General features: G+C 40.6%; 1 protein-coding gene across 1 annotated transcript in view; it reads right to left on the bottom strand.

The window, feature by feature from the left end:
- Window positions 1-6,894: 6,894 nt before the first annotated feature.
- ROS1 (ROS proto-oncogene 1, receptor tyrosine kinase) overlaps window positions 6,895-25,432 on the bottom strand; it is a 79,002-nt gene continuing 60,464 nt past the window's right edge. Inside the window, exons 40-44 of the mRNA XM_009289129.2 lie at window positions 24,632-24,729; window positions 23,795-23,998; window positions 22,542-22,676; window positions 17,109-17,272; window positions 6,895-7,041 (exon numbers count right to left, since the gene is read on the bottom strand). Coding sequence (XP_009287404.1) covers window positions 6,896-7,041; window positions 17,109-17,272; window positions 22,542-22,676; window positions 23,795-23,998; window positions 24,632-24,729 — 747 coding nt within the window. The 3' untranslated portion in view covers window position 6,895. The remainder of the gene's footprint in view (window positions 7,042-17,108; window positions 17,273-22,541; window positions 22,677-23,794; window positions 23,999-24,631; window positions 24,730-25,432) is intronic.

Here is a 25,432-nt window from a genome sequence, read left to right as displayed (position 1 = left end):
GGTTTTTAGTAACACTTTCCCCCAGAAATTCATTTCTATATGGAGACAGGTAGGCATTTCAGAAAGCATTCCCTGGAGAAAAGATCTGAAAAAAAGTAAGAGCAACCTAAAAGTGAGCAGTGGGAAAGCTTGATTTTGGTGGCAGTATGACTACTGCATGCAGGCCTGACGACTGAGCTACGGTACGGTCAAACCCTTTTCCTGATGACACCTCACCCGGCCCTTAGTAGCCGCCTAGACTGCTGCAAGACCACATGATTAAGTGTACAAAGGCTTTTAAAGGTATTTCTAAATGTGTCATTTTTCCCTCATTTTTGATGCTTGTATTAATTTTTTAATGCCAACCTTGAATGCTGGCAAGAAGCAGGACCAATAGTCCCTTCTCAGCTTGCTTCTGTGAAGAGAAATGACAGCGTCTAAACCTGGTGATGCTGCCACTAAAGCCAAGAGCCATCCCTGCGTGGAGTGGGCAACAGGATGTGTTTGACAACTGACTGTGGTTTATCATGGCCACTAATTTTGTTTTAGTAGATTCAGGTAGAGGATAATTCTTTGCGCTTTAAGCAGCAGACTCAAAAATTATGAAGTGATACCTCTGTTAAGGTAACAAAGACTATGTCAGCAGACAAACCGAGGAAAGCACAAAGCTGGCAAGGTCCTACTTGAACACAAGGCTGCACTGTGTCAGTAGGTTTCTATACTTGGGGATGTGGTGATGTCAGACTGAAGAAATATGAAGACGTGAGAGAAGATATTCTCACAAAAGGTTAATTCTGTGACTCCCAGAGTTCTGCCTCTCCTGTTTCTCTGTAAGAGGAAGCTAAATATATTTGTGACTGGAAATTACTGAGAGCTTACACATGGTCAGCCCTCCTGGAAAGGTGTGAAAATTGGATACGTGAAGAGAAATACACCAGGAGATTACTCAGAGTCATGAGATTTTGGTGCTAAAAAATGATGTTGAAACTTCACTAAGTTTCCTATAGGACAGATGAAGATGCAACTGTAGTTGCTTACTGTACTGCATAGGACGACAAAGGCGTTTCAGTGGCCTCATCTCTAACGAGCACTAAGTGACTTGTACTGTCAGGGAAGATAGGAGAAAATAAAGCAGGAAAAAGAAGATCCAGCTATGCCAACAGCATTGCAAAAAGGATGGGTATCCAAACAGAGAATGGCTATTTTACAGCTCCGTTCTTACTGTAAAAGATAGAAGGCAGTGATGAACATCCTCCAAATGAAAGACGTCATCTGAAGAAGAAGTTAACACATTATAAAAAAGGTTATTTTATACAGCAGTATCAGTCATGTCACTGACAATAATGACAATATTTTGGCATCATCACTTGGCTTTGATGCACTGGGTTTCTGGTTATTTATTAGAGTTAAAACATAATGTCAGTTAGAGGTGCCAAGTGTCATTATAAATAGAGCTATGATCGTTTGAAAAATCCACCTGGTATGCAAGCTCCTGCAATGCAGTCCAGTGTGTGTGTAAGAAAAAATTTCAAGAATCAATTAAAAGAAATGAAGGTGAATTAGAACATTTTAATCATTAACAAACCTGTCAGGGCTATTTTACAGACATTCTTTTCTATAACAACTATTTTCAGGTCTGTTATAGCTGAATTAAGATCAGCTTTGTGTGGAAAGAGGTAAATTTCAATCTAGAAGAAAGCTTGCCTTCACAGTTATTATTAAAATGCATAGTCCTAAACCTGAATCACAGAGGATTAGTTTCACCCGGTTATGTCAGTAAAGCCACACTTGAGGCCTCAAACCATCATAGGCAGCATGCCGCAGATGTCAAAGAAAAAGAAAAAAAAGAAGAAAACTGGAGACCTTAGTCAATTCAAATAGATGGTAAAACTTTCTCTGCTGAAAACAGCTGTGGGAAGCAAGGGTGCAGTGGCCCTGCTGTAAGGATCTTTGTGCCCTTCCATGCACGTGGTGAGGGAACCAAATTTTGAGGGACCTTGTGATCTGGAGGATGTAACTAGTCTCTGTTATCTAGGGTACCAGGAAAGCTGAGGAACAATAACTTTAATCTCAGCCCTGGGCCCTGGCTCGAGCTTCTCAGATAAGCAAGGCTGTGGTGAACTCAGCTCTTGCCTTTCTTGTCCCCGCCACTCATTAGTTTTTGCAGGTAACAAAGACTAGTAGAAAACACCTGCGTTAGCAGTGTAGCTGCACAACCTTTTGCCTTTCTGGTGGTCATTTTTACGTTCCCTGGATCTTGGGATGATGCCATTGAATGACTGACAATAAAGTCTCCCAGAGAAGATGAGACCTGAATGTTAAATATAAAAAAGGCAAAGAAATCATCTTGACACCCCACATTTTTCAGTCCTATGTGATATAAGAAAACACATCTTTTGCTTTTCATATCTCAAAAAAATCCTCTTTTCAAGCTGTATAAGTTTTCCCTTCAGAGCTCGACAGCCACGTTCCCATAGCTCATGTCAAACTGCTGAGCACTCCTTCTGTGGCACATGGGGATAAGCAAGTGATCCCACTGAAGCCTTGCATATCTCTCAGCAGCAGCTACACACAAACTTTCCATAACTTTATCTTTGACCCAGTAAGGACTCAATATTTTTGTCATAAAGCATTGGTTTTCCTTTGTAGGATCCTGACCGTGGTCCCAAATGGAAAGCATGAGGTACACAGGTTTTGGGTGAATCTGGTCATCAGTATGTGCCGGCTCAAAAGCCCTTGCAAGCAACCCTGAAACACAGAAATGCACTGACAGGCGGGTGTTACCACCTGCTGTAGACCAAGGGGACTGAAGATAGCAGACCTAGAATTGATGCCACTGAAAATGCTGCCTTAGTAAATAAGTAACATCTGCCTTGGCCCTTCACATTTACAAAATAATTTACAAACTTTAATTAATCACCACAGCATTTGTGTTATGTTGTAGTAAATACTATTCATAGGTAGCAGTAAATATTTTTCATCCATTCATATGGATGTCAAGTCTGCAGCTGAGAGATTAAATAAGCCAACTAAAGCCACATAGTATGTCCATGTCTGTCCAAGCACGGCTCAGAGTTCAGTCGTTGCCATTTGAGAGCCCAGCACTAGTGGGTTGTGTGTGGTATCACATCCTGAAGCATGCTCACCATCGTTGCTCAGTGATCTCGCCAAGTGTCTGTGCTGGCATCAAGGAACAAGGAAGAGCCTGAGAGAGCAACCGGCTGCAACCCAGAGACTCACCTAGGGCATCCCCTGATCAGTGCCGGGGGGCAATGTCTCCTCTTCCTGGGCAGGTTAGGGACTGTACTGGGTTGGAGTTTATTTTCTTCATAGCAGCTCATCTTGTGCTATGTTTTAGATTTGCAACCAAAACAATACTGATAACACACTAATGTTTTAGTTATTGCTGAAAAGTGCTTGCACAGCATCAAAGCCTTCTCTGCTTCTCACTCTGCTCGCCCCCCCCCCCAGTGAATAGACTGGGGGTGCACAAGAGGTTGGGAGGGAACACAACCAGGCAGATGACTCGAACTAACCAAAGAGATATTCCGCACCATATAATGTCATGCTCAGCAATAAAATGGAGAGGAGGAGGCTTAAGGAGATTAGCCATCTTTTGCTCAGGAACTGGCTGGGCATAGGTCTACCTGTCTCAGGCCAAATCTTGAGAAGCTAAAGACTTGGAGGCAGTTTCTCCACTGCTGTACATCAGTGTAGCTTAACATATTTAGCCTGATTTACAGCAGGTGAAGATGGGGTCCATCTGCTTTATACTAGCCTGAGAATGATGCTTTTATAAGAAGCTTTTGGAATTGCTGACAGGGACTCCTATGCATTTATGATTCAGACTTCAGAGATCACTTTCTGGTTCCTCCAGCTCTTGCAGAGGGAATCTTCCCAGGACAGGTTTCTTCTCTTATTCAGGTGGCTTCTTCTGGCTTACAAGGGAAACCAGAAAGAATTCCTCTTACTACATAGATATCACACCCTAGACTCAGTCTCACTGTACACCTTAAATGAAGAAGGTAAAAATGCGCGTTATTGCCTCTACACTTGAGGATGAGTCTCTCAGCAGTACGTCACGCAAGTGTGGTCACAACAACTGCCTCACTTGTACCCTTTTCTCACATTTAACCTTTCTGATATGTCAGGATTCTTTTCTCCCCTAAACACATATTTTCTTTAAATGACATTATCACCCTTAAACCCATTTACACTTGTTTAAAAACCTATAGCCTTGGAAGTCAAGACACTTGAACTCAAGGCTTTCTTGATTCTTTCCCTTGATCTGCCACAGGAGGAGGCACCAACTATCAGAGACAAACACAGGCCAGGTAGTGCCCATTTCCCTACCCAAGAAAGAATGTGCTAAAAAGGTCTTTCATTCTCATCACCTCTAATATGTGTGTCTTCCCTACTGTCTCCAAAAGTAGCTATGAAAACTGTCATCAGGGGCTGGCTGCTTGAAGGTGAGAGGTGTCCTCCTGATAGTGAATAAGAGTTGATGGGTAAAACGTGAATCATCATGAAGAGTTTGAATGAAGAGAGGAAGCATCACTTGAAGGAGGTAGAGAAGGAGAATTGATGAAGATGTGTAAAGAGAAGGATGATACAGAAACGTGAGGGATTAAGAAGCTCTTTGCAAGTAGCATCATGAGTGGATGCAAGTGAGGTAAGTTTGCACACATTAAATTCAGCTTTATCATAATTCAGTGGAATAGTTGCATTTGCATACTTACTCCTCTAAGGCAGGGAAATGAGAGAGGGAGAATGGAGTGATGGGTAGGGCCATGCTCAGAGCTGCCATTGTATCACTAGGCATACCTCAAATCACTCCACTTACGGGGAAGGTTAGGTATCATGTCTTCCACTGAATTCAGCAAGTTATAGATCAGGATCCTTAGATTTGGATTGAGAGATTTGTGTTTTATCCAGTCCAATACATTTTTCATACTATTATGTGCAAAAGGCATAGATCACTGGTCAATATCCTGAGCTTTCATTTATTGGCAATGCATTAAACTTGACACTTTCTCCCTCATCATGCTGTGATTAAATCCTCCTTTAAAACTAGTCTTGTCTTGCAACACTTACAAAATGTGGACAAAACAAGACTTACCTTCTCCTCTGTTCTTTCTGTGCCGCTTTGGGTATTTGTGACTACTTCAAGATCTCAGGGGCCTTACTTCTGACTGCTGTCTGTCACTGACGCTCACCTTGCCCACTAACCCAGTTTTCCCATGTTGGATAGGCTCTTGCATGATTCTTTTCCAGCTCAGACCTACACAAAACTGAATCGACTTGGGTTATCACATCAGAGACGCGGCTGTGAGGCCTGTGAAAGGTGTTGCCTGGACAAAATTTTGTCAGGATTGAAGGCTTCTCCTGCTAAAGAAATCATACGAAGTCCTGTTGGTTTTCAAAACCTTTGTTTGTGTCTTGCTGACTGAGCAGTCCTCTTGAGTTAAGTGGAATTACGCATGCACATGAAGTCATCCAGGTGTGGTGACTACAGAACTGGGATCTTCCTGGTTTTTGGCTAGCACGTGCTAGTTAGTAAATGTTACTCATGCTTAAGTTATTGAAATGGAAGGAATGGCTGTACAATCAATCAAGCAGTACTTGAAGAGGAAGGAAACGTTAGGCAGTATTTATTTATTTATCTGTCACTCATGGTATGGTGAGCATAGAGAAGTGCTGCAATTGTTGGTATTAGCAAATCTGACTTCTACACTAATTTGTAGATGAAGAAAAAAATATTTATATAATTATAGACTGCTTGAATGGGCTTTTTCAGGGACTTTGAAGAATCCTTACTCAAAAGCTCTCAATTTCTATTTCGTTTGAGTAAAACGGTCAAACCCCAAATTTCTTGTTCTTCTGTGTTGGATCTCCATTTAAGAAACTTTTGAAGCTTCATTTCAGTGGAATTGCATCTTAAAAATGTATACATTCTAACATCAGATAGTGCCTTTACTACTCTTCAGTGTCCCCCATTATCAAATATTTGCACAAAATCAGAGCATGTTTCTAGCTTCCTGACAGATGTCAGTGAATAGCTCTGCATAATTTGGAAACTGCTGTTCATGACGAAATGTTCCAAAAAGCTTATTGCTGTCTTTTATTCAGTAATGATTTATGTATCATTTTGTTATATACTTTGACTTGATCTCCAGACACATCAAGGAAAAGTATCTCCCTTCACCCAGTCTGATAAAAAATAAGCAAGGATGATGAACATTAAAGAGGGAAAGGAAAAGAAATGTAAGAAAACAGGACTGTCTAGATTCACAGATCAATCACTGTGCAACTTAACATTCAAGATGATCGCAAGCATTTGTTTAAATTTAATAGTGAAATAGACCATCCCCAGAGCAGGCAACTCAGTCGCCCTTCTTCAATTGCTTTCTGATTTGGAGTTCATAAAAATACAACAAGAATTTATGTTAGTTTTTCAATTTGTTAAATCTCGTTTGTGCACAATGAAGCTAGATTTCAACTGTTTTTTCTTTTCATGAGCGAGTTGGTCCCTTCTTTAAAACAGCATACCAGTACTCCCTTTTTGGAAGGACTGCCTGTGTCTGAGGCATATGTGATTGCGTAAATTTAATCAACACCACAGTAAAACACTTGCTGTCTGATTACGTGTTTTATTCCCTTAAAGTATCTCCTGTGAAACACCCAAACCATAACATGTAGAAAAACAAAAGATATGAAATTGTTGTCTTATTCTGCTACACATCATTCGGTACCTTATGATATTTTCTGGTAGTTTTAGTGTTTTAGAGAGTTGTTGGTTTTTTTAAGACATCTCTGTAAGTATGACGATGTGCACAATATTTTCCTTGGCTTGTGCCTTCTTTGGTAGAGCTTTTTCTTTTCTTTCCCTCTTTCTTTCAAACAGAGGGAACCAGACTTAACTAAGTTCAGCAGAATTGATGCTTCCTTGGTCTTGATTGCCTTCTTTGACTAATATCAAATAATTTAAGCCCTCTCCATTCCTTGTTTCCATTAACGTGGCTGAGAGAATACTGTCCGAATCTGCACATGGAACATCGCTATCTGCATTTAAAAAAATAAGACAAGACAACAGCCCAGTGATATACATGAAGTATTAGAAAGCAAACAAAATCAGACAGCTGTTGGAGAAAGTTGGTCTAGTGACTGCATAAAGAGTGACTGATGATTCAAATTTATTTTCTGCTATTGCCTGTGTGGATTATAGCTTTAAGCAAATCACTTAGGGAAGGTTGGTCATCACCATTCATACCTCCACAGGCAGCAATACAGTTATGAATACATGACTTGCTTCTTTTGGTAGTAAAGACAGCCTGCATAAAGCCAAAGTGATTTTAATCTGTACCTTTGTGTAACCCTGCTAATAATACTGCTAGAGAGTCCTGTAACATAGGCAGTTTTCTACCTACTAAATCATTATTTACTGTCTCTCTAGAGGACTTGTAACATTCTGTCTTTCTAGAAGCTTGAACTTGGCAATCCAATGTGTTTTTCCCATTTCTAAAAACTTCATATTTTTTCCCTCATTTGATGCTGTTCACATATACAGAGTTGCCTGAAATCTATTGCAGGGGATATATCTTTAAAAAGATGCAAAAATGATTAACTAAAGGCTCAAGTTATAATTGTTGCTATTTTTTGCATTTATTTTTGTAACACGTACCTTCTTTTATTACACTCCCTCCTTATTTTACTTCGCAACTGGAAAATATAGCATGTGACATTAAGGGTTATCTGTTCAAAAGAATCACAAGCATTGTGCTGTTGCACCAGGCAACATACAATTTATTATGTCACTATAATCACACACCCCCCCCGAGCTATAAAGTCAGAAGCCTGTTCCGCATGCTAGAGTCCATTAGGAAAGATTATCAAGAAAAGTCTGAAGAAGAATTTTGATTTTTAGAAACCTGTTAGCAAGATGGGGATTGGGACATAGAGCAAACTGTGGTCACATACCACAGTGACTGACAGCTATGAAAAATCATTTGATACTCACTTTGTCAGTTCAGGACTATTATGGCAATATTTCGTAATTCAATCCCAACTAAGCCTTTACCAACCAGTACAGCTCTTCTTTGTATTTGGTTTTTGTTTAATAAAGCTTTTAATGGGAACCCTCAGGGGCAAGTTGCTTTGGAAAAGGCACGCTGGCAAACGCTGAGGGCTTGTTTGCAGCAAACTCTTCAGAGAGAAATCTTAAAATAAGGACCCAAGTAAAACTGGGTATTTACAGACCAGACATATGCCGGCTGACCTGCCTAAGTATAGAACACTAGAGGAGCATTCAGATTTGTTTCCTGTATAAGTATCTGGAACTGATGAGGTGATGTTTACACAAATGTGAGTATGAGGTCACTGAGATATTTTTACCAGATATATAGATACATTACTAATTCTTTCCCCAACAGGTCTGAAGAACTACAGAATATATAAAATATTATAATCCTTTTTCAGCCTATGCCCCACTGCATTTCTCATTACAGAGAAAAAGAGCTAAAAAAATCAAACACCTTGCCTTGGTTTTACTTTTTGAGCTTTGGGGACAAAATAAGTAAGAAAGACTATTTTTGCAGAATATTTTTACCCTATCCAAAGCCAGAGGAAGAATATAATGTTTGATGTCCTTTCTCCTATGACATGACACGTACAGCCTACATTGCCACTTTCACAATGAGATTTTTGACTACAAGTGCCCTTTCCTTCACTGTTGTCATCTCTTTGTGCAGTGTTCGGCACCTATGAAAGCTTAGCACCATTCTGCTGTACAAGCCAAAAAATCTATTCAAAGATGTCAAGTTATGCAGCACAATGCTTGCCTCTCACGTAAGTCAGCAAAGCAAGCAAATAATTTTTGCTCACTTAGTTATATGATGGATGGAGATAGAAGGTACTTAAAATGAGCAATTGAGGAAAATAATAACCATATATTGTGAAATTCCCCCAGAAATGTGAGAGCTAGAAGTACCACCAACAGCCTGGGAAGCCATAAGCCAATGCAGAGAATTCTGAATAATCTTTGGAAGCCTCTTCCAAAAAACGTTAAGAATTTGAAGGAAGATAGAGAGAAGCTGGAGCGGGGAGGCAGGTCAGTATATTCATGAGCTATCATTCTTTTCTTTTCAGTTTTAACATTGCTAAAATTAGTTGATTGATGTACAGTCATGCTGGGTTATACGTGAGTAAATGCAGGATAAAACATGTGATGTGATCCCCTCAGATTTCACAAGCAAAGCCTGGCTGAGCCAACAAAGTGCCCCGAGAGGAGGCGTCCAAGGAACACCTTCATGGAATCTGAAGTCGTGCTGGGGAGTCAACTCCAAACGCTTAAATCCTGAGGGGTTCTCTACACTGTGGGCTGCTGCATAGTGTAGAGTTACCCACGTTCGCTTTACAGCCTACCTCAGGGCATGAGGCAGGCTAGCTCTGGCAGTCCAGAGCTTTGTACAGGCTGAAAAGTATTCTGCTGAGAAGCAGGTTCCCACTGAGCTCTGTGCTCTCTCAGGTAGACTGCTTCCAATAACTAAAATGGCATGTTCAAAGCTCAGCACTGTACTTGCATAGATACCTGTATCAGGTCCTAAATGCATGTAGCTTTGACCTTGCTGGACACTTTTCCTAGTAGTGGTATGCTTAAAGCACAACATCTGAGCCAAACTGCAGGTAAATTAATTACAATGCATCTCTCCAGGGGTAGGCAGAAGCTTACTCTAGAGAGCCCTGCATTAATTGACAGAAGAAACTCTGATCGCCTGACTCACACTAATGAGGGATGGAGTTTGCTTGCTTAGCCTCCTCTGAGGAGACCGGTCCTAACCCGATAAAATCTATGCTTCCCCCTTCCCAATCTCAGCATCTCAGCCGGCTGCTTCCTGCCACAGGGCAGCAGCGGTGCTGAGCTGGGTCACGTATCCTGCCTCGCGATCGCAGAGTGTCTTTCCTTGCCTGCTCCGTAGGCTGTGTGGGCTCACAACATGTTTTGAAGTCCTGCCTGGAAGGGTGCGAATTTTTATGATGTCCTGATAAGCAGATGGGTTTTTGGGTGTTTAAGTTCAGAAGGTGACAACATATAAGAAGAAAAAAAAGTCAGTAGAAAAGCTGATTGGTAGAGACTGAACAAACTGATCTAGAGATACTGATCTTCTATTACAGCTATTTCAGGGCCAGATCCTCAGCTAGTGCAAATTAACAAAGCTCCATAGAAACCAGTGGGATGCCACTGATTTACACCAGCTAAGTAGCCAGCCTGAGACGTTACTAATTCTGGGTAACACAATCCCGTACAATGCTTAACACCTTCAATATGGTAAGGTATTTAGAAGTGCAGCCACATTTACTTTTTCCCGCTAATATCCTCTTGCTTTTCTCATACATACTCTGCCCTTTGTCCCTGCCACACAATGTATGTGGTAGTAAACAGGAGACTGGCTGACTTACTGGCATGGCTGAAAGATGTACCCCACGGTGAACACATTCAAAAGAAGCGCTTGATGACATGTCTTTGTTAAGGGTGAAAAAGGTGGCTACTGAACCCTGACTTCTCCACCTCAGCTATGTTGGTTAGCTCAAGGAGACAGTTCCGGTGTAGGGAGTATTTTCCTGATACCTGCTGTCCACCTGGAGCTGGAGATGCTGTGTTTCAGTTTCTCCACATTGCCAGTAAGAATATAAATAGAACAAATATATATCCGTTTTAATACTCCACTCTGTATTATATATCAGTGGAGATACATCTGTGTTTCCTGTCTAATGAAGCATATGATCTTGCATGGTTTGAGGGTGACTCACCAAGCTTTGCTATTCTGTCAGACACTAAAGGTGCTAAAAGTGAGAATTTTGCTCATCCTGCATTTCCACTGCACTAAACTGCTTGAAGTATTGACTGCCTGTCTTTCTTATTTTAATAGATTTTTCAGAGATCTGTGGACTGAAACCTCTGTGTGCAAGAAGCTGTCTTGGGAAATACAAGTATAAACCTGTTTATTATCTTGTTTATTATCATTTATAATATAAGAGCACCAAAAAATACCAGTTCCACGTTTGCTGCAATACAATAAGGCTATATAAATAGGAAAGCACCCCCCTTCCCCAGGTCACAAAACAGGATTCATTTTAATAAGTTTTAATCACCCAAATCTTACGTGTCCAGTTTAAGCTCCTTGCCTAGGCTGCCTTACCAGTCAATGGAGAGAGAAAGGAGGAATGAGTCCCTTTGTGGAGATGCTTATTTCACATCCTTACCTTTACACAGTAACATCCCCTGAACTTGTCTATAACTCTCCGGTGACTGTCAAACAGCCTAGACAGCCAGCGTAATTGCAGTGCCTAAGTTTTAGTTGCTTATATCTATACACCCATACTACACAAATGTCAGCTCTTATAACATCGTATCATCTGATTTTTTTTCCTCAGTCCAAGGCAAAATATTAGCGTGACTTTCCTTGCAGTATCATACGGCTCATGTGCGCTCTCTGGAATCAAACAGCATTTGTCTAGGGGACAAATAAGAAACAATCACGCCACCAAGTCCCCTTTTTCCTGCAGCGTTGTAACCACTCACTGTTTTGGAAGAAGCCTTTTCTCTGACCTCCGCTGGCTTTGGGTCAGCCACTCACTAAGCTAAGTGGGGAAGAGGATTACTGAATTTCAGAAAAATACAAAGGAGACTAGATACAAGGTTTTAAAAACGTCTCTTATCAACACATCTGCTTTGGAGAAGCTTCCGTTTGTCCAAGTGATTACTTTAAGTTCAGAAAAGTGTGCAGAATAGTTTTTAAAAGGCAGCTGGTTTTAGGAAAATAAACTGATTACTCTTACACAGGGAACAGCAAACCAGTACTACTCAGCCAGCAGAGAGGGCAGACATATAATTAATGGTGAAATCACTGATTCCAGATTTTAATATCAAATCCCTTCAATACAAAGTTTTGCACTGAGATTTTTTTTTTTTTTAAAAAAAAGGTGACATTTTTAGCAAGTACTTTAACTGCTGAAAAAAGTAAATACACTGAGTCAGTGGCTCTGGAAAGAAAAGCGAAAAAAGGAAACATTACAAAATTCTAACTGTTTTATCTTTCCACATTTTTCAAGCAACATCTCCAGCTTAGGGATTTAAAAATGATGGGTTTGAGGCCAAATGTGTTTCCTTTTAGTCTTTAGTCTTTTGCCCTGCATTTCCTCAGGCTCCCTCCAACTGCCCTGCATCTTCTCTCGCCAGAGGAGACACTCCTAGCAGTAAGAGTGTGGTGCTGTGACACAGCTTCTGAGCAATTAGACATGTTTTCCTTATAGGTCCAAAAGGGATTGTGGGGAGCAGCACTGATAAGAATAGTCCTCCTATAGGGTCATAAAGGCAAGGAGCTGCTCCAGCTGCTTAATGCCCAGTTGTCTGATGTCGGCAAAGATGTTTGCCAAAACAAACAGGTGTTTCCATCCGTAAAGGGGCATGCTTGGGACCCGAAAAAATATAGTGCTGTCTTGTATGTACAAATGTAAAAAGTTATGTCTGAAAATAGATGGACTGGTTATTTTTACAGCAATATAGGGCCGCCCTGTTAGCACGCTAATTCATGACATTTCATTTGCACTTCTTGAAACTGGGGGAAGAACAGCCTATCTTTCAGCAATGAATGGGGACTCTGGTGACAGGGCCTCTGCTCAATCAATTCCCATTGGATTCAAAACCCACTGGTGTCTCAGTCCTCCAGCTGGATAGTGCTTCCCTCACTCAAAAAAATGTTGTTAATGCTACTTAATGCCCACAATCAATATCCTGGGAAAGCCTGTAAGAGCAAGAAGGAAAAACTCTAAACTGGTAGACCCGTTCCTTGCCCTGAGTTTGCTTCCCTCCCTTCCGAAGCAGCAGTGCCAGGAGCTGCTGGTATTGCTTAGGCATATTTGTTGCCACTTGATGCCTCCTTTAGAAGGGTAACTCTTGCAATAACAAAGCCGGCGTCCTTTTTGCCATCCCCACGCTATCCTGTTAGCGTGCTGTCCAGACCACTAACATACTGTCTGTATTAATTCATCCGCACTTGCAATCTGTGTGTCATACTGCACCAGCATTAATGTTGTTGAGAAAATTTAATGTTTTCCAGCTCTCCCACCTATGAAATAGCACCTACAGAATCTACGGACCTGCTAAAGGTGTGGCTACCTACAAGTAGGCAAGGCTCAACAGAATTTGGAAGATGTATGATTCCATGTAGGGCTAAGTATCATAGTTATTTTGACACCTGTCGTTTCACTTTGCTTAACATCTGGCTCTTTCTTTTGGAACCAAGTCTCCTGGTGAGAGCAAGCATTTCTTGGCGGTAGGCTCATGACAGGAATTTCATTACACACAAAGGCCAATGACCACATAACATTTTTGGAAAATGTTGTCCAGGACGATCCATCATGGAACAGTCTTTTGGATTATTTGTTTTTGCTGGCATCTTTCTGCTACTACTACAAACACAAGAATTACTTCACTTAGTCCCAGCTAAAAATGAATGCAAATTTTAAAAATTGCTTACTTATTATACAGTGTTTTACAAATCACAGACTGAGACATATTCCATGCTCTGAGCTGTTTACGACAGGGTCATAATGGAGCATGCATTTTAGTCTGGAAGCTCGACTAGAACCCAAATTGCTGGTTCTTGCTTAAATCAATCACACTTCTGGAGCTCATGTTTCACTGAATTCCGCTGCACAAGATTTACATCACAGGCAGAAAAACTGTTGAATTAATTTAAGGCTGGAGAGCTACAGAAAACTGACATGCATGTGTCCCTGATCATATAATCCAGCAACATTAAGACATCACGAGGTCTCTAGGCCTTCAATCAAGTACGCAGCATAACATTTTAATGGGCTTATAAAGACTGTACTTGGGGAAAGAGAGAGATAACCTACAGGTGAACTATGAATATACAGAGAAATATGTATATGCGTTATAGAGACATGTAAAGAGCTTATCAAGTGTTTAGTCTTTTAAAATACATTTAAACCAAAGAATATTTAGATGAATAAAATTCAAGCTATACTGTTCCCTGATGGGCATTCCCTGTATGAAAATCAACAGATGAGCCTGAGGAGAAGTTAAGGAGGAGTTTTGAGAACTGAAGCATGAAAACGTTGAATGAAAGCATGAAGACAGTTGCTTTGTCTTCCCATCCCAATGCAGATCCAGCAGTTGGTCTGTGGCAACAACAGCTGGGCAGAGCCTATGGAAAGGGAAGAATGGGGGGAAGCCACAAGAGGGAACAGGGTGTCTGGTGGGAAAAAGAGTAAGGCTCGGGGAGAGAGTGTGCCGAGCAAAACAGGCTGGCTCTGAGAGCTATTGCTAAAACTCTGCCTGCATTGGATTGCCCTGCTTACCACAGTGGGCCAGATTTTACCAACTAGGTTATTATAAACAGGCTTAATGGAGTCTCATTTAAAAAGTGACCACCGCCAACAGGTTCCCTGAATATAATGTACATTATGGAGTACCACTATTATTAAGACTACCCTAAAAGTCCATTATACAACCACATTTTCTGTAGTAAACTGGTTTTTCAAATTTTTACCATTCAAACTGAAACTTTGCATGGAAACCTCAATCCATATATTCCTTTTCAATAACTTGGCTATTTCTAAGAACGCTACTTTTGTCTCTGGCAAACAAATAAAGCAATGGCTTTTTCTCTGTGACCTCTGCTGTGTGGCAGAACCTGAAATTTTGGAAAAAAGTAATGTTTTTTATGTTAAGAATATGTATTTGTCATCCCGGTGAAAGTAATGACTGAGCAAGTTAACAGCAGGGGAAGGATCATGCTTAGCTGGCACATGCTACGCAGACACTTGTGCTGAAACTAAAATCCTTGCTTGTTACATCTGTGCCAGGCCTGCTCCACCAAAAGCATAACAACCTATATTCCAGCCTCTTTCCCCAACGCCAAGCAGCAGAAGGGCAGGCTCGTATTTAAAAGTTTCAGCCCTGCTAAAGGCTTTAACAGATATTGATGTAATACCACAAGAATTTCTTAACTCCCTTAGTTTTCATGTCTCTGTTGCCCGTGGAGTTAGGGAATGCAGAACAAAGATGTCTAAGCTAGGAAACCACACTAGCTCAGGAGCAGATGCAAGCAGTTGAATCAGTACAGCCCTGTGTCCAGTGGATGTTGTGTTCCTGTAGCCATCTGAAAATTAAACATCTAGTCCGAGATGCTGTATCCAAGTCAAATATGGCAAGTCACCTAGATTCCAGACATCATCAGTCGAGAGAAAGGCAAAAGGCGACCCCTTTCATGCCATGATACATGCCTAAAGCGTAGGAGTTGTCACTCTCTGGAGATGTCTATTTCTGCTCCTGACTACTGAGATATCTAGAAGAGTATCTTAGACGAGACTCCTAGCTTCTAGACAGCTGCATTTAGGTGAGATAAAGTCCATCTAAAATGTAAGACCTATTAGCTTGGGCATAGCACCTAATTAATTGCCTGTACTCCTTTCCTGAGCTAATGCCAGGCTTAGATTTGTGCCAGATTAAGTATCTCTTTCCTGAACGCCACTATTCAGAGCCAAGATGCCCTTAAAGAAACTAGGAAATTACACTACATGCAAATACACAAAGCTTTTCATTATAGCATAAGGGTGCAAAATCAGCTGTTAAAAACCCATGAAATGCTAGGTTATCAGTGCTGGCTTACTTTGGTCCCATCATGTCTCGATAAAGTTTTTAGTCAGTCTTGTAATGACGTATAAACATGTCATGCACAGACTGGATCTGACAGAGAGAAATCACAATGGGGATAAACTGACATTTGTAAAGCTACACCAAATTATAAAGATTATAAAGACAGCAAAATATCAAATAGGCTATCATTAACTGAGCATTGGACAATGTCAGTGAATTGAATATAGGGAGAATCCTGTAGAAAAAGTACTATGTAGTTCTGTAATTGAGTACTGTGTCATTCCTGGAATGGATCAGGAAGCTTTTAGGAAATCACAAAATAATGATGTATCAAAACAGTTTATGAAGCAGGATGAGTTCCTAGTTCAACAACATTTTGTGAAGGAAAACAAAAACAAAACCAAAGACAAAACCTTCAGATATTTTATAAACAACTAGGTTTTGCTTTTTTAGAATGGAAAGTAATTCTTTCAACAGGAAATATTTTTCATTAGAAAACCATAGAATGCAAACATGTTAACTTAAAAAAAAACAACACACCTTGTGAAATAAAAGTGAAATACTTCAACTGATAAAAACTTTCTTTTTGCAGATTTTCAGATCACATTGTTTACTAAGACTTCACTTTTTCTCAAGATTTAGCCAGTCAGGAATTACTGCAGGATGTGAAAAGCTTCTTGTTCTGGCCCAGTCAGGATGTTCATTTCCATGTTTAGATGATTTGAATCACAGTTGCACAGACAACTTAAAATTTAGCATTGCCTCTTTTTTTTAATTCCTGTCCTCATAACCTTAATAATGTTCTTATATAATTGGGCTTTGTTGTGTCCCATGTCTTAAGTATGTCTTTCCTAACATCACTTTGTTTTATTCATTCATGGTGTGCAGAGCACAGGCATGATGTGACTCCTGGCTGGAGCTATCACAGTTCAGGCTAGGATAAAGGCTGCCTTACTTAGGTACCTAATTTATGCCTCACTTTCAGGCAACTATGGAATCAGTACTCCTAAAGAAAGTGCCTAACTGCCATGTTTAGCTGATGAAGAGGCAGTAGATGCCTGTGAAATTTCGAACGGATTTCCACCTAGAAGCCTTCTAAAGCTCCCCTTGGCTGTACGAGGAACTTAAGCATTTACTTTAGCAGAACAGGGTCATGAAGTATCAAAAATTTAGATGCAAGCTGGATGTCTCTGTGAGGCAGGCTCCGTTGCAACCTCATAGGGGTCTTTTTGCTTGGTAATCTTATATGTGCTTTACCTAATGTATCGTACCTAATGGCACCTAGTGAATCTTTACAATTTCATTATGAGAGAGGTAAATCTCTGCTGTTCCCATTTTATAGGCAGAGAATTTGAGGCAGTGACAAATGCAATGAAAAAACCTGCTGAATCTTTCTCTGTTCACGGGGAAGAGGCCATGGGGACAGAAGGTGCTGGCCCACACTCACCTTCAAAAGCTTGGTTGATGACTCCAGTTGCTGCCTCTTTGTCTTCAAGGTCGTTGGTGAAGGACAGTGGAGAGTGTCTTATCTCTTGCAGTTTGTTCTGAATGTAAGAGAAAGTAGGTCTGTTGTGAGGTTCCTGGGCCCAGCATCTTGTCATTAAATCATATCTGGAAAAAAATTGTTAAACTGCAAACATTAAAGATAATAGAATCATTCATCTCAACATTTACCATTAAATCATCTGAGAAGCAAGTTTGGCCTAGATTTTCAACTTCCAAAAACTTTATATGTGGTACAAAGATTATCATCAGCTGCTGAGGGAAGGAAAAGCAGATTAAAAATCGGTTGTCAGGAATACTCACTATGAATGCTTTTAATTTTTCAAAGATGGATATTTTTTAGATTTGGAGCAGCTATAACATTAAAAAAACCAAAAGACACATTTGCCATTAATACTTGCTCTCACAGAAGAAGTCATCAATATTTTCTAAGAAAGCAGCCAAGGAGGTAATTCTCTCACAGAAAAAAAAAGATGCCTAAAACCAGAAATGAACCTGAAGCTATCCGATTAATTAATCCTCCTTCAACTCACGCCACCTCAAATTTAGGGGAAGTTCAAGGCAAACCCTCCAGCACAGAGAGGGTTAATTTAGACTTCCGTCTCCAGACCAAAACAAATAGAAGTAAGTTTTCCCATCAAAGGCAAAAATGGTATGAGTTTCCTCCGGGTGCAGGGATCCCACCTTGCACAACACTATCTGAACCATTCAGTGGAAAACTGACCCTCCTGTTTGTCTAAAGGATAGGGCTGATTTATATTGCTTACTTGAGGTGAGTCCAGGCTACACAAAACTAAATCCTACAAAAGCCAGGGGGAGCCAGGCTGAAAACCAAAATGCAGCCAGCACCTGGATATGCTAAATGTTGGGAGTGGAGGGGGGTCTTAGGGTCTCAAAACCGGAGAGCAGTGTTTGAGCAGCCAGTGAAAGGCCGGTTCAGGAAGCTGCTACTGGAATGTGGAGTATTCACCTCTAAGCCCTAAGTTCAAATTCTCCCCTGACAAACAACCTCCCAGACCTGCTGCTATGTGATACCAGGCGTTACTGAGTTATGTGAAATTAATTGGCTTGCTCAGATCCTCGCTTATCCATCTTAAAAAGGAGACTGCTGTCCTTCACCACAACTGGGTATTTTACGAAACCCTTGGTGACAGGTGGGAGGAATCTCTTGACTTCTGATTTTGCAATGATATTTTTCATTAAAATATTGGGATCGGATGAGAAACATGAGCAGAAAAATTGTTTCAGAACCACTTTTCATCGGCCTGTATCGCATGGTTGTGGAGCTGGACAGAGTGATTCTGTTTTTTCAAAAGGACCCAAAGAAATCTTGAAAATCCATTTTAAGAATCTAAAAAGTGGTAGTGACTTCCTAATGCTCTGAATCACTTCATCTCCTCACCTACTTTCAGGTGTACTGGTTATTGATGACACTGGAAATATAGATGGAAAAGTGCTGAATAGGACTCAAAAATTAGGTGAAATAGCTCTGGTTTTCCTTCTGCTGCCAGCAAAGTGTCTGTCACACTGAGTTTGAAAGCCAGCTTTGGTTGCTGGAAGCCAAACAATCTGCTTTCTCGCTATGCTGGTTGGTAGGATATCCAAGAAAAAAACATGGGTTCAGGTGCTGTGCTCCGCCAGGTTAGCGCTTGGGCTCTCATGAGCAGAGCCTTGTGCAAGGAGTAGCAATGAAGTAAAAGAGCTTGCTGAGTACACTGCTCCTCTAACAGAAAGGAAGAAACAGACAGCCATAGGCCAACAGAGGGAGAAAGAAACAGGAAATGATGCATAAGTCATAGAGTCATAGAGTGGTTTGGGTTGGAAAGGACCTTCAAAGTTCATCTAGTCCAACCCCCTTGCCATGGGCTGGGATATCTTTCACTAGACCAGGTTGCTCAAAGCTCCATCCAACCTGACTTTGAACACTTCCAATGATGGGGCATCCACAGCTTCTCTGGGCAACCTGCTCCAGTGCTTCACCACCCTCCTTGTAAAGAATTTCTTCCTTATATACAATCTAAATCTACCCTCTTTTCATTTATGAAACAAGAACACGACAAATGTGGATTCTGAATATTTTTGTATTCCTAAGACCAATCACTGTCTTTCTAAATAACTAATTTTTTATTGGACAATCTGCTTTATAAAGCCGTTCAGTTTTGTTATTGAGTGGGGATATTCATTGCTGCCAAAAACATTCAGAACTGGAATTTTTGCATTTTAATTATATTCCATATTCTTATTTCCTAAATCAAATTACTTGCTGGTTGGCTTAAGATATTAATACCAGATAGAACTGATATTTTTCACAAAGTATTTAATTCAGATAGGCTTTAGGTTTCTAATGACAAAAACTTTCATGCTGTCTCAGAATATATCTGCAAATTTTGCATGGACAGCTATTTGTGGCACGATATTTAGCTTTCGAAGCATGTTGTGACATCCAAAGTTTTAAGTCACATGGCATAAACTTTTACTAGCCCAGAAATGCATCAGCATGAGACCAGTCAAGAGAGTGAAATCCAGGTTAATATGCCAAGATGTACATGAATGACAGCTTGAGCACATTCCTATATTTTCTTGGGAGCCAAACATGGGCTAGCAAATAGTGCATCGCTTCGGTATGAGGAAGAGACTCAGAGAATTCCTCCACTTCATGGGGAAAGCCTTTCAGGAGGAAATGAAAAATAACAGATCCAAACACAACATCAGCTAAAGGTTTATGTCAGGTTTAAGAACTAGTCTGTACACCTAGATGTACACCTACACACCTACACTTTACAACTGTGTTTTATCTGAGTGGCATAACTGGTAACGATATGCCCAACAGAGCTGGATATGTGGGACAAATAAGAATTTGAGAGCCTGGAAAACCAAAGAACTAATATTCATTATCTAATATTGGAGGCTGAAAGTGAATAATTCCTGAAATGTGCTTTAGTGCACGGAAGCTACAGGACATTACCAATTTTCTCTCACACGAGATGGAAAATACAATTGATGTGGGGATTTCTTAGAAAAGGAGAAAATTTATTGGGATGAAAAAGAGCCCCTGCTTTCATCTGATGCATTCTGAGCAAGCCCTTCTTCTCTCCCATCCTCCAAATCGCTCCGGGGGAATTGTTCCCAGAGCCAAATAGCAAAAGCTCTTAGTTACCAAACTGAAGTTTCTTCATCAAACTCAGTTGTGTAACTTTGCATGAGAATGAGCATTTGGTGAAACCACAGCTTCAAGGCAGCAAGTGGCACCACACTTGTACAAATTCTCCTGACTGCAATCCACAGGATTTCAGGATCTATGTTAAATTAGCTCAGTTCAGTTCAAACTTTGGCATGCTCTTGCATGCAAGCCTCACACCCAGGTGGCTGTGCCAGATGTGGACCTCTGACTGCAAAAGTAGTGCCATTCATACATCTAATTCATATTTCAATTAATGTGGCTCATTTATAGATCCCCAAGCCCCTTTTCCAGTTCATTTCCAAGCTTTATCTATCCCCACTTCTTTGGGGGAAAGCAGATGATTACTCCCTGGAGTAACATCTTGTGGAGGTGAGGGAGAGAATTTCTGCCCCCTGCCAAAAAAACCCAAATCCCACTTCCTTAGTGCTTTTACACCCCAAGGTTTCTGTGTCAGCCCTACTTGCCCTTGCAGTGTAAGCCTACCACAGATTCCTAAACACTTCTCAGCTGAAGTAGTTTGGCCTTTGAACTCTCTTCCTATCAGTGATGGTTTGTTTTGTTAAATGACAATGAGAAAGCCAAAGTGCTGAGGAGACAATTACTGGCTGCTGATGTCCTGATGCAGGTTCAAAACCACAAGAAGGGAAGCAGGAATGTCAAGAATCTCAGCATGCCATTAATGACCTAGCAAAGTATCAAAAAGCTGTTTACGCTACTGACAGAAGCTGCATGCAGGTGCTGAGTGTTCACCAAATGAAATAAAAGATGGTACAAGAGTCTAAGAGCCCATTCAGCCCCTCGGTTTTCAAAAACTACGTTACTGCTATTAGGCCCTGATCCTGCAAGTTACAACAGGCAGACCAACATTTAAGCCCTACCTGCTATGCTAAATTTAAGATCTGGGACCTTAAAAATTACTTCAGGCAGAGTTTCCTTGATTCTTCTGAAGATCTGGTCACTCATTTTAAAGGCAACTTATGAGCCTTTGTGTGAGCTTGAATATCTAGTACATGGATATACATTACCTTCTAAGCTTTTTTATTCACAGGACAGCTGTCAGGAATTTTTTGAAGAAACCTTTTTCAGCAGAAAATATTGAAACTGAATTTGCTTTGGGCTCTCATTTATTTTGTGACTGCTAGTTTTCGCTCTGTTCTTAAAACAAAATCCTAATCTCTTCAGTTTTTCAGTTCCTCCAAGTGCTAAAGCTTACTTTTTTTTTATTGCTAATATGGCATTTCAGCTATACCTACATAATGATAAATAATCTCTCTCTCTCTGGAACTCAGAGCATGGTAATTGGTGTAAGACCTATCACAGAGATCTGGGCTTGCCAATCACAGAATTATTCTCAAGCCATTTCCTCAGCCCCAGGAGTAAGAATTGTGCACTTTAAGTAGCCTCTCCTTCCATTTGTAGGACCAGCTGTCAAGCGCATTGCTGTGACTGTAATTAGACAATACCGAGTGATCACTGGGCTCAGGTTCGACTTCCTCCCTTATACACCTCTGGCCAGTATGGGTTCAATCCACTATATGTATCAATTTTATTATTTTACTTGCAAGAATTTTGCAATTAAACCTGAATTTTGTGCTCAAGAGGAAATTGGAAGTTGAAAGCTTTGTTTATCCAGCTCAACTCAAAAACTAACCAGAAGTGCAGACTTCCCTTTTCCTGTACTGCTTCAGCTTTTCTTATTGGCTTTTGTAGGAGTTATATCTGCAAAGAGAGCATGGCTTATTTTCCACATATGTTCTAATATTAGCCTAATTCCTGCAGCTGACAATGAGAAAGCCAGTTATATCTGCTATTGCAGGCACACGGTGTACAGGGACCAGTAAATTCTTTCTTAAAGCCATCTTAAATTTAACCAATACCATCAGGTACTCTCAGCCTGTTATCACATTATTACCAGATTCATGCCCAAGACTGACTTCGTATTACCTCTGAAATCCTGTTTAAAAGACCAATATCCGCCTTTCAACTTCAACTCTTAAGTTCTTACTCACAGGCTGCACTACTGGGTGATTAGTAGCGGGTTGGCAGCTACAAGTGCTAGCTGTTTTATCTGAAAAGAAACATGTAGGATGTTGAACTCTGCATGGGCATAAGTAGTATTCAAAATTATGACCACCTGGCAATAAGCCTCTTGCTTCTTATAAATACTATCAACAATATTTAAACAAATTAACTTACAGGTCATCAGGACAATTGTTTGGAGATTCCAGTCTTCCTCCTGATCGTACGTGGTGTAAAACCTCTGTATTGGAGAAACCTGGATATGGCTGGGGACCCAAAGTTAATGTTTCCCACACTAAGACTCCAAAAGCCCTAAGAAACGCCAACAAAAAAATTTAATTACTATAGTGATCATGTACATCTCCCTATCAACAATTAAAATGTCTCTAACCTACGAATAAGACTCAATTACAAAAATTAGGAGTAAGAAGTTTTAATTTTTTTGTGAAACCATTCATACATCCTTAAGCCAGCCTCTGGAATAGCTAAAATAAATGTGTAGAACTGACCCACTTTCCCAGACTCACTGAGCTGCAGCTTAGAAGACATTGAGTGCCCACAGCTTCCCTGGGCACCACTCCCTGGTTGAGCATGTCCTCACTTCAACAAGTGTTTAGAAATCTCTAGAGGTGTCATTGGAAATGGAGACAAGTTCTCCTAAGCACCACTCACAAAGCAATCGGCACCCCATTCGGTTTGGCACAGAGCACTAAATGGCTTGCTTAGATAAATGTAAGAGTGTCAGTCAAATGGATGGGCTGCAGGGGCTGAGGACTTGGACAAGACTGGTGGGCTGTAGCCTACCATGAGTACCCATGGCTACCGAAATCTAAACTTGTGTGAAGCTCAGGTTTAATGGATCTGGTTTGGTCTGGTTTTTTCCACACCTCCTGAAAAAGCAGGGTCTCTGCTTTTTCACCGTAAACTCAAACCCACCCAAATACACACTTTAAGTGAATCTCCACAGCAAAGTACTATGACCTTCCCCTGATAATGCTGAGAAATTTGGGCTTCAAAATAAAGAAGTCACCAGAAGAGGGTGAAAATATTTGGATGTAGGAAGGAAATACCAATTAACCTAATGGAAAACAAAATGGAACAGGATGCAGGCAGTCAATTCACTGCCCAATCAAGCAAAAAGCACATTGTGGGCCTAGTACAAAATTGTTTGATTGAGTGACGCTAGTTCTTTCCAGCCAGAATCCAAAGATAGAGCTCAGAGCATTAAGAAATATATCCATGCAGGTACTGTTGTGGTGCCAAACTTTTCATTAGATCATGAAAATATTGCTTAGGAAGAAATCTGCCTTAGCCTAAAAATTATTAAAGATGGCAATAGACAACCTTATCATTGCTCCTGTAAAACAATATTTTCTCGCTGTGGGATTTAGTATGATTATTCCCACAGCTGTGTGGCTGCTATAACTCACCAGACATCAGAGCGATTTGAAAAGACACCATCAATGAGGCTTTCAGGAGCCATCCATCTGACAGGGAGTAGGCCTTCTCCTCTTTTCCTGTAATAATCATTTTTATAGATATCTCTGGCAAGTCCAAAATCACCAATCTTTACTACCCGGGAGGAGCTCTCATATTCCTTCTTAGACACAAGGCAGTTGCGAGCAGCAAGGTCCCTGATTTGTAAGGCAGAAACAAGAGGATGGAGTTAACTTTGCAGAATAACTCAGGTCAGAAGGGACCTCTGGAGGTCATCTGGTTCAACCCCCTCTTCAGAGCAGTGCCAACCTCGAGGTCGGATCAAGTGGCTTAGGGCCTCATCCAGTTAAGTTTTGCATATCTTCAAGACTGGAGATGATACAGCCCCTCTGGACAACCTCTTCCAGTGATTGATCCTGCACATTGTGAACAATCTTATCTAATTTCCCTTGCTGTAACTTGTGCCTATTGCTTCTCATCTTTTCTCTGTGCACCTCTGAGAAAAGTCTGGCTCTGCGTCCTCTATAGCTACCCATTAGACAGATGAAGACAGTAAATGGATCTCCCCACTTGCCCTTCTCTTTGTTGCATGGGATATGATTCTTGCCTAGGGTGCAATGAGTCCTGGATTCAGATCTTAGAGTAGCCCACCATTTTGTGAGAGAACTGTAGGTGATTTTTAGCAGAAAAGAATAACATTAAATTTTACTGCAGTGCTCTCACCTTCCCTGTTACATTGTGACATCATTCTAGGCATTTTTTCCCAGATAAGATAATTAGTCCCGATATTGTGGGTAAACCTTGGAAAACTAAGGAAATAAGTTCTATACCTGTGTATGAAATGCATTTTCTCTAAATAGACACAGCCTTTGCAAATATCCAAACATATATCCAAGAGGTCAGTAACTGTCAGTAAGGGACTCTGGAGCTACGAGAAACAAAAACACAAGTTAGCCATGTCTTCCAGCTTTACAAACTCAGAATAACAACCTCCCTATGCAAAGATGGTATTGTTTCCTCATTTGAAATGTATAGGATTTTTCCAAAACAGGCAAAGCACAGGTGCAAAATCTCTTATGTCAATAGAGCAAATGCTAATTACCGGCAGGGTAAACTGCCAAATCACTGCACTGCAAGGCAGGTGAACACATCCTGTTCTTTCACTTGGGGCTAAGAATATCCTAGGACCTTCAGAATTGTTTCTTCACTACAGTAGAAGAAATGGGACCCTGAAAATTTCCTCCCACTATCAGATCAGGTTTGCTTGCTGCTGTATTAATCAGTATAATATATTATTCTAGTAGAATACATGTATATACATTTCAGAATTCAATACTGACTGTGGATTTGATCTGATCACGTAAATTAACTAGGCAATTGCTATAATGCTATAAAATTTCAGTGTCGAGTCCCTTTGACCTACAATCCTACCACCCATATTCTTAATCTACTTTCTAACTAAATTAAAGACATTTATTGTTTATTCTTTTCTCCTCTTTCCTTCTAAAGAATTTGAGGATACAGGCACAGGGACAGTATCTTCTTATATGCCTGGACTATTCCTAGCACATTAAGGATACTGCTGCTATTCAAAGACAACCGCCCCCCCCCCCCCCCTCACCCACCACAGT

Source organism: Aptenodytes forsteri, unplaced genomic scaffold (assembly GCF_000699145.1).
Source record: "Aptenodytes forsteri isolate BGI_AS27 unplaced genomic scaffold, ASM69914v1 Scaffold217, whole genome shotgun sequence".
Lineage (NCBI taxonomy): Eukaryota > Metazoa > Chordata > Aves > Sphenisciformes > Spheniscidae > Aptenodytes > Aptenodytes forsteri.
The sequence above is the reverse complement of the archived record's forward strand: the minus strand, read 5'-3'. Positions and strand labels throughout refer to the sequence as shown.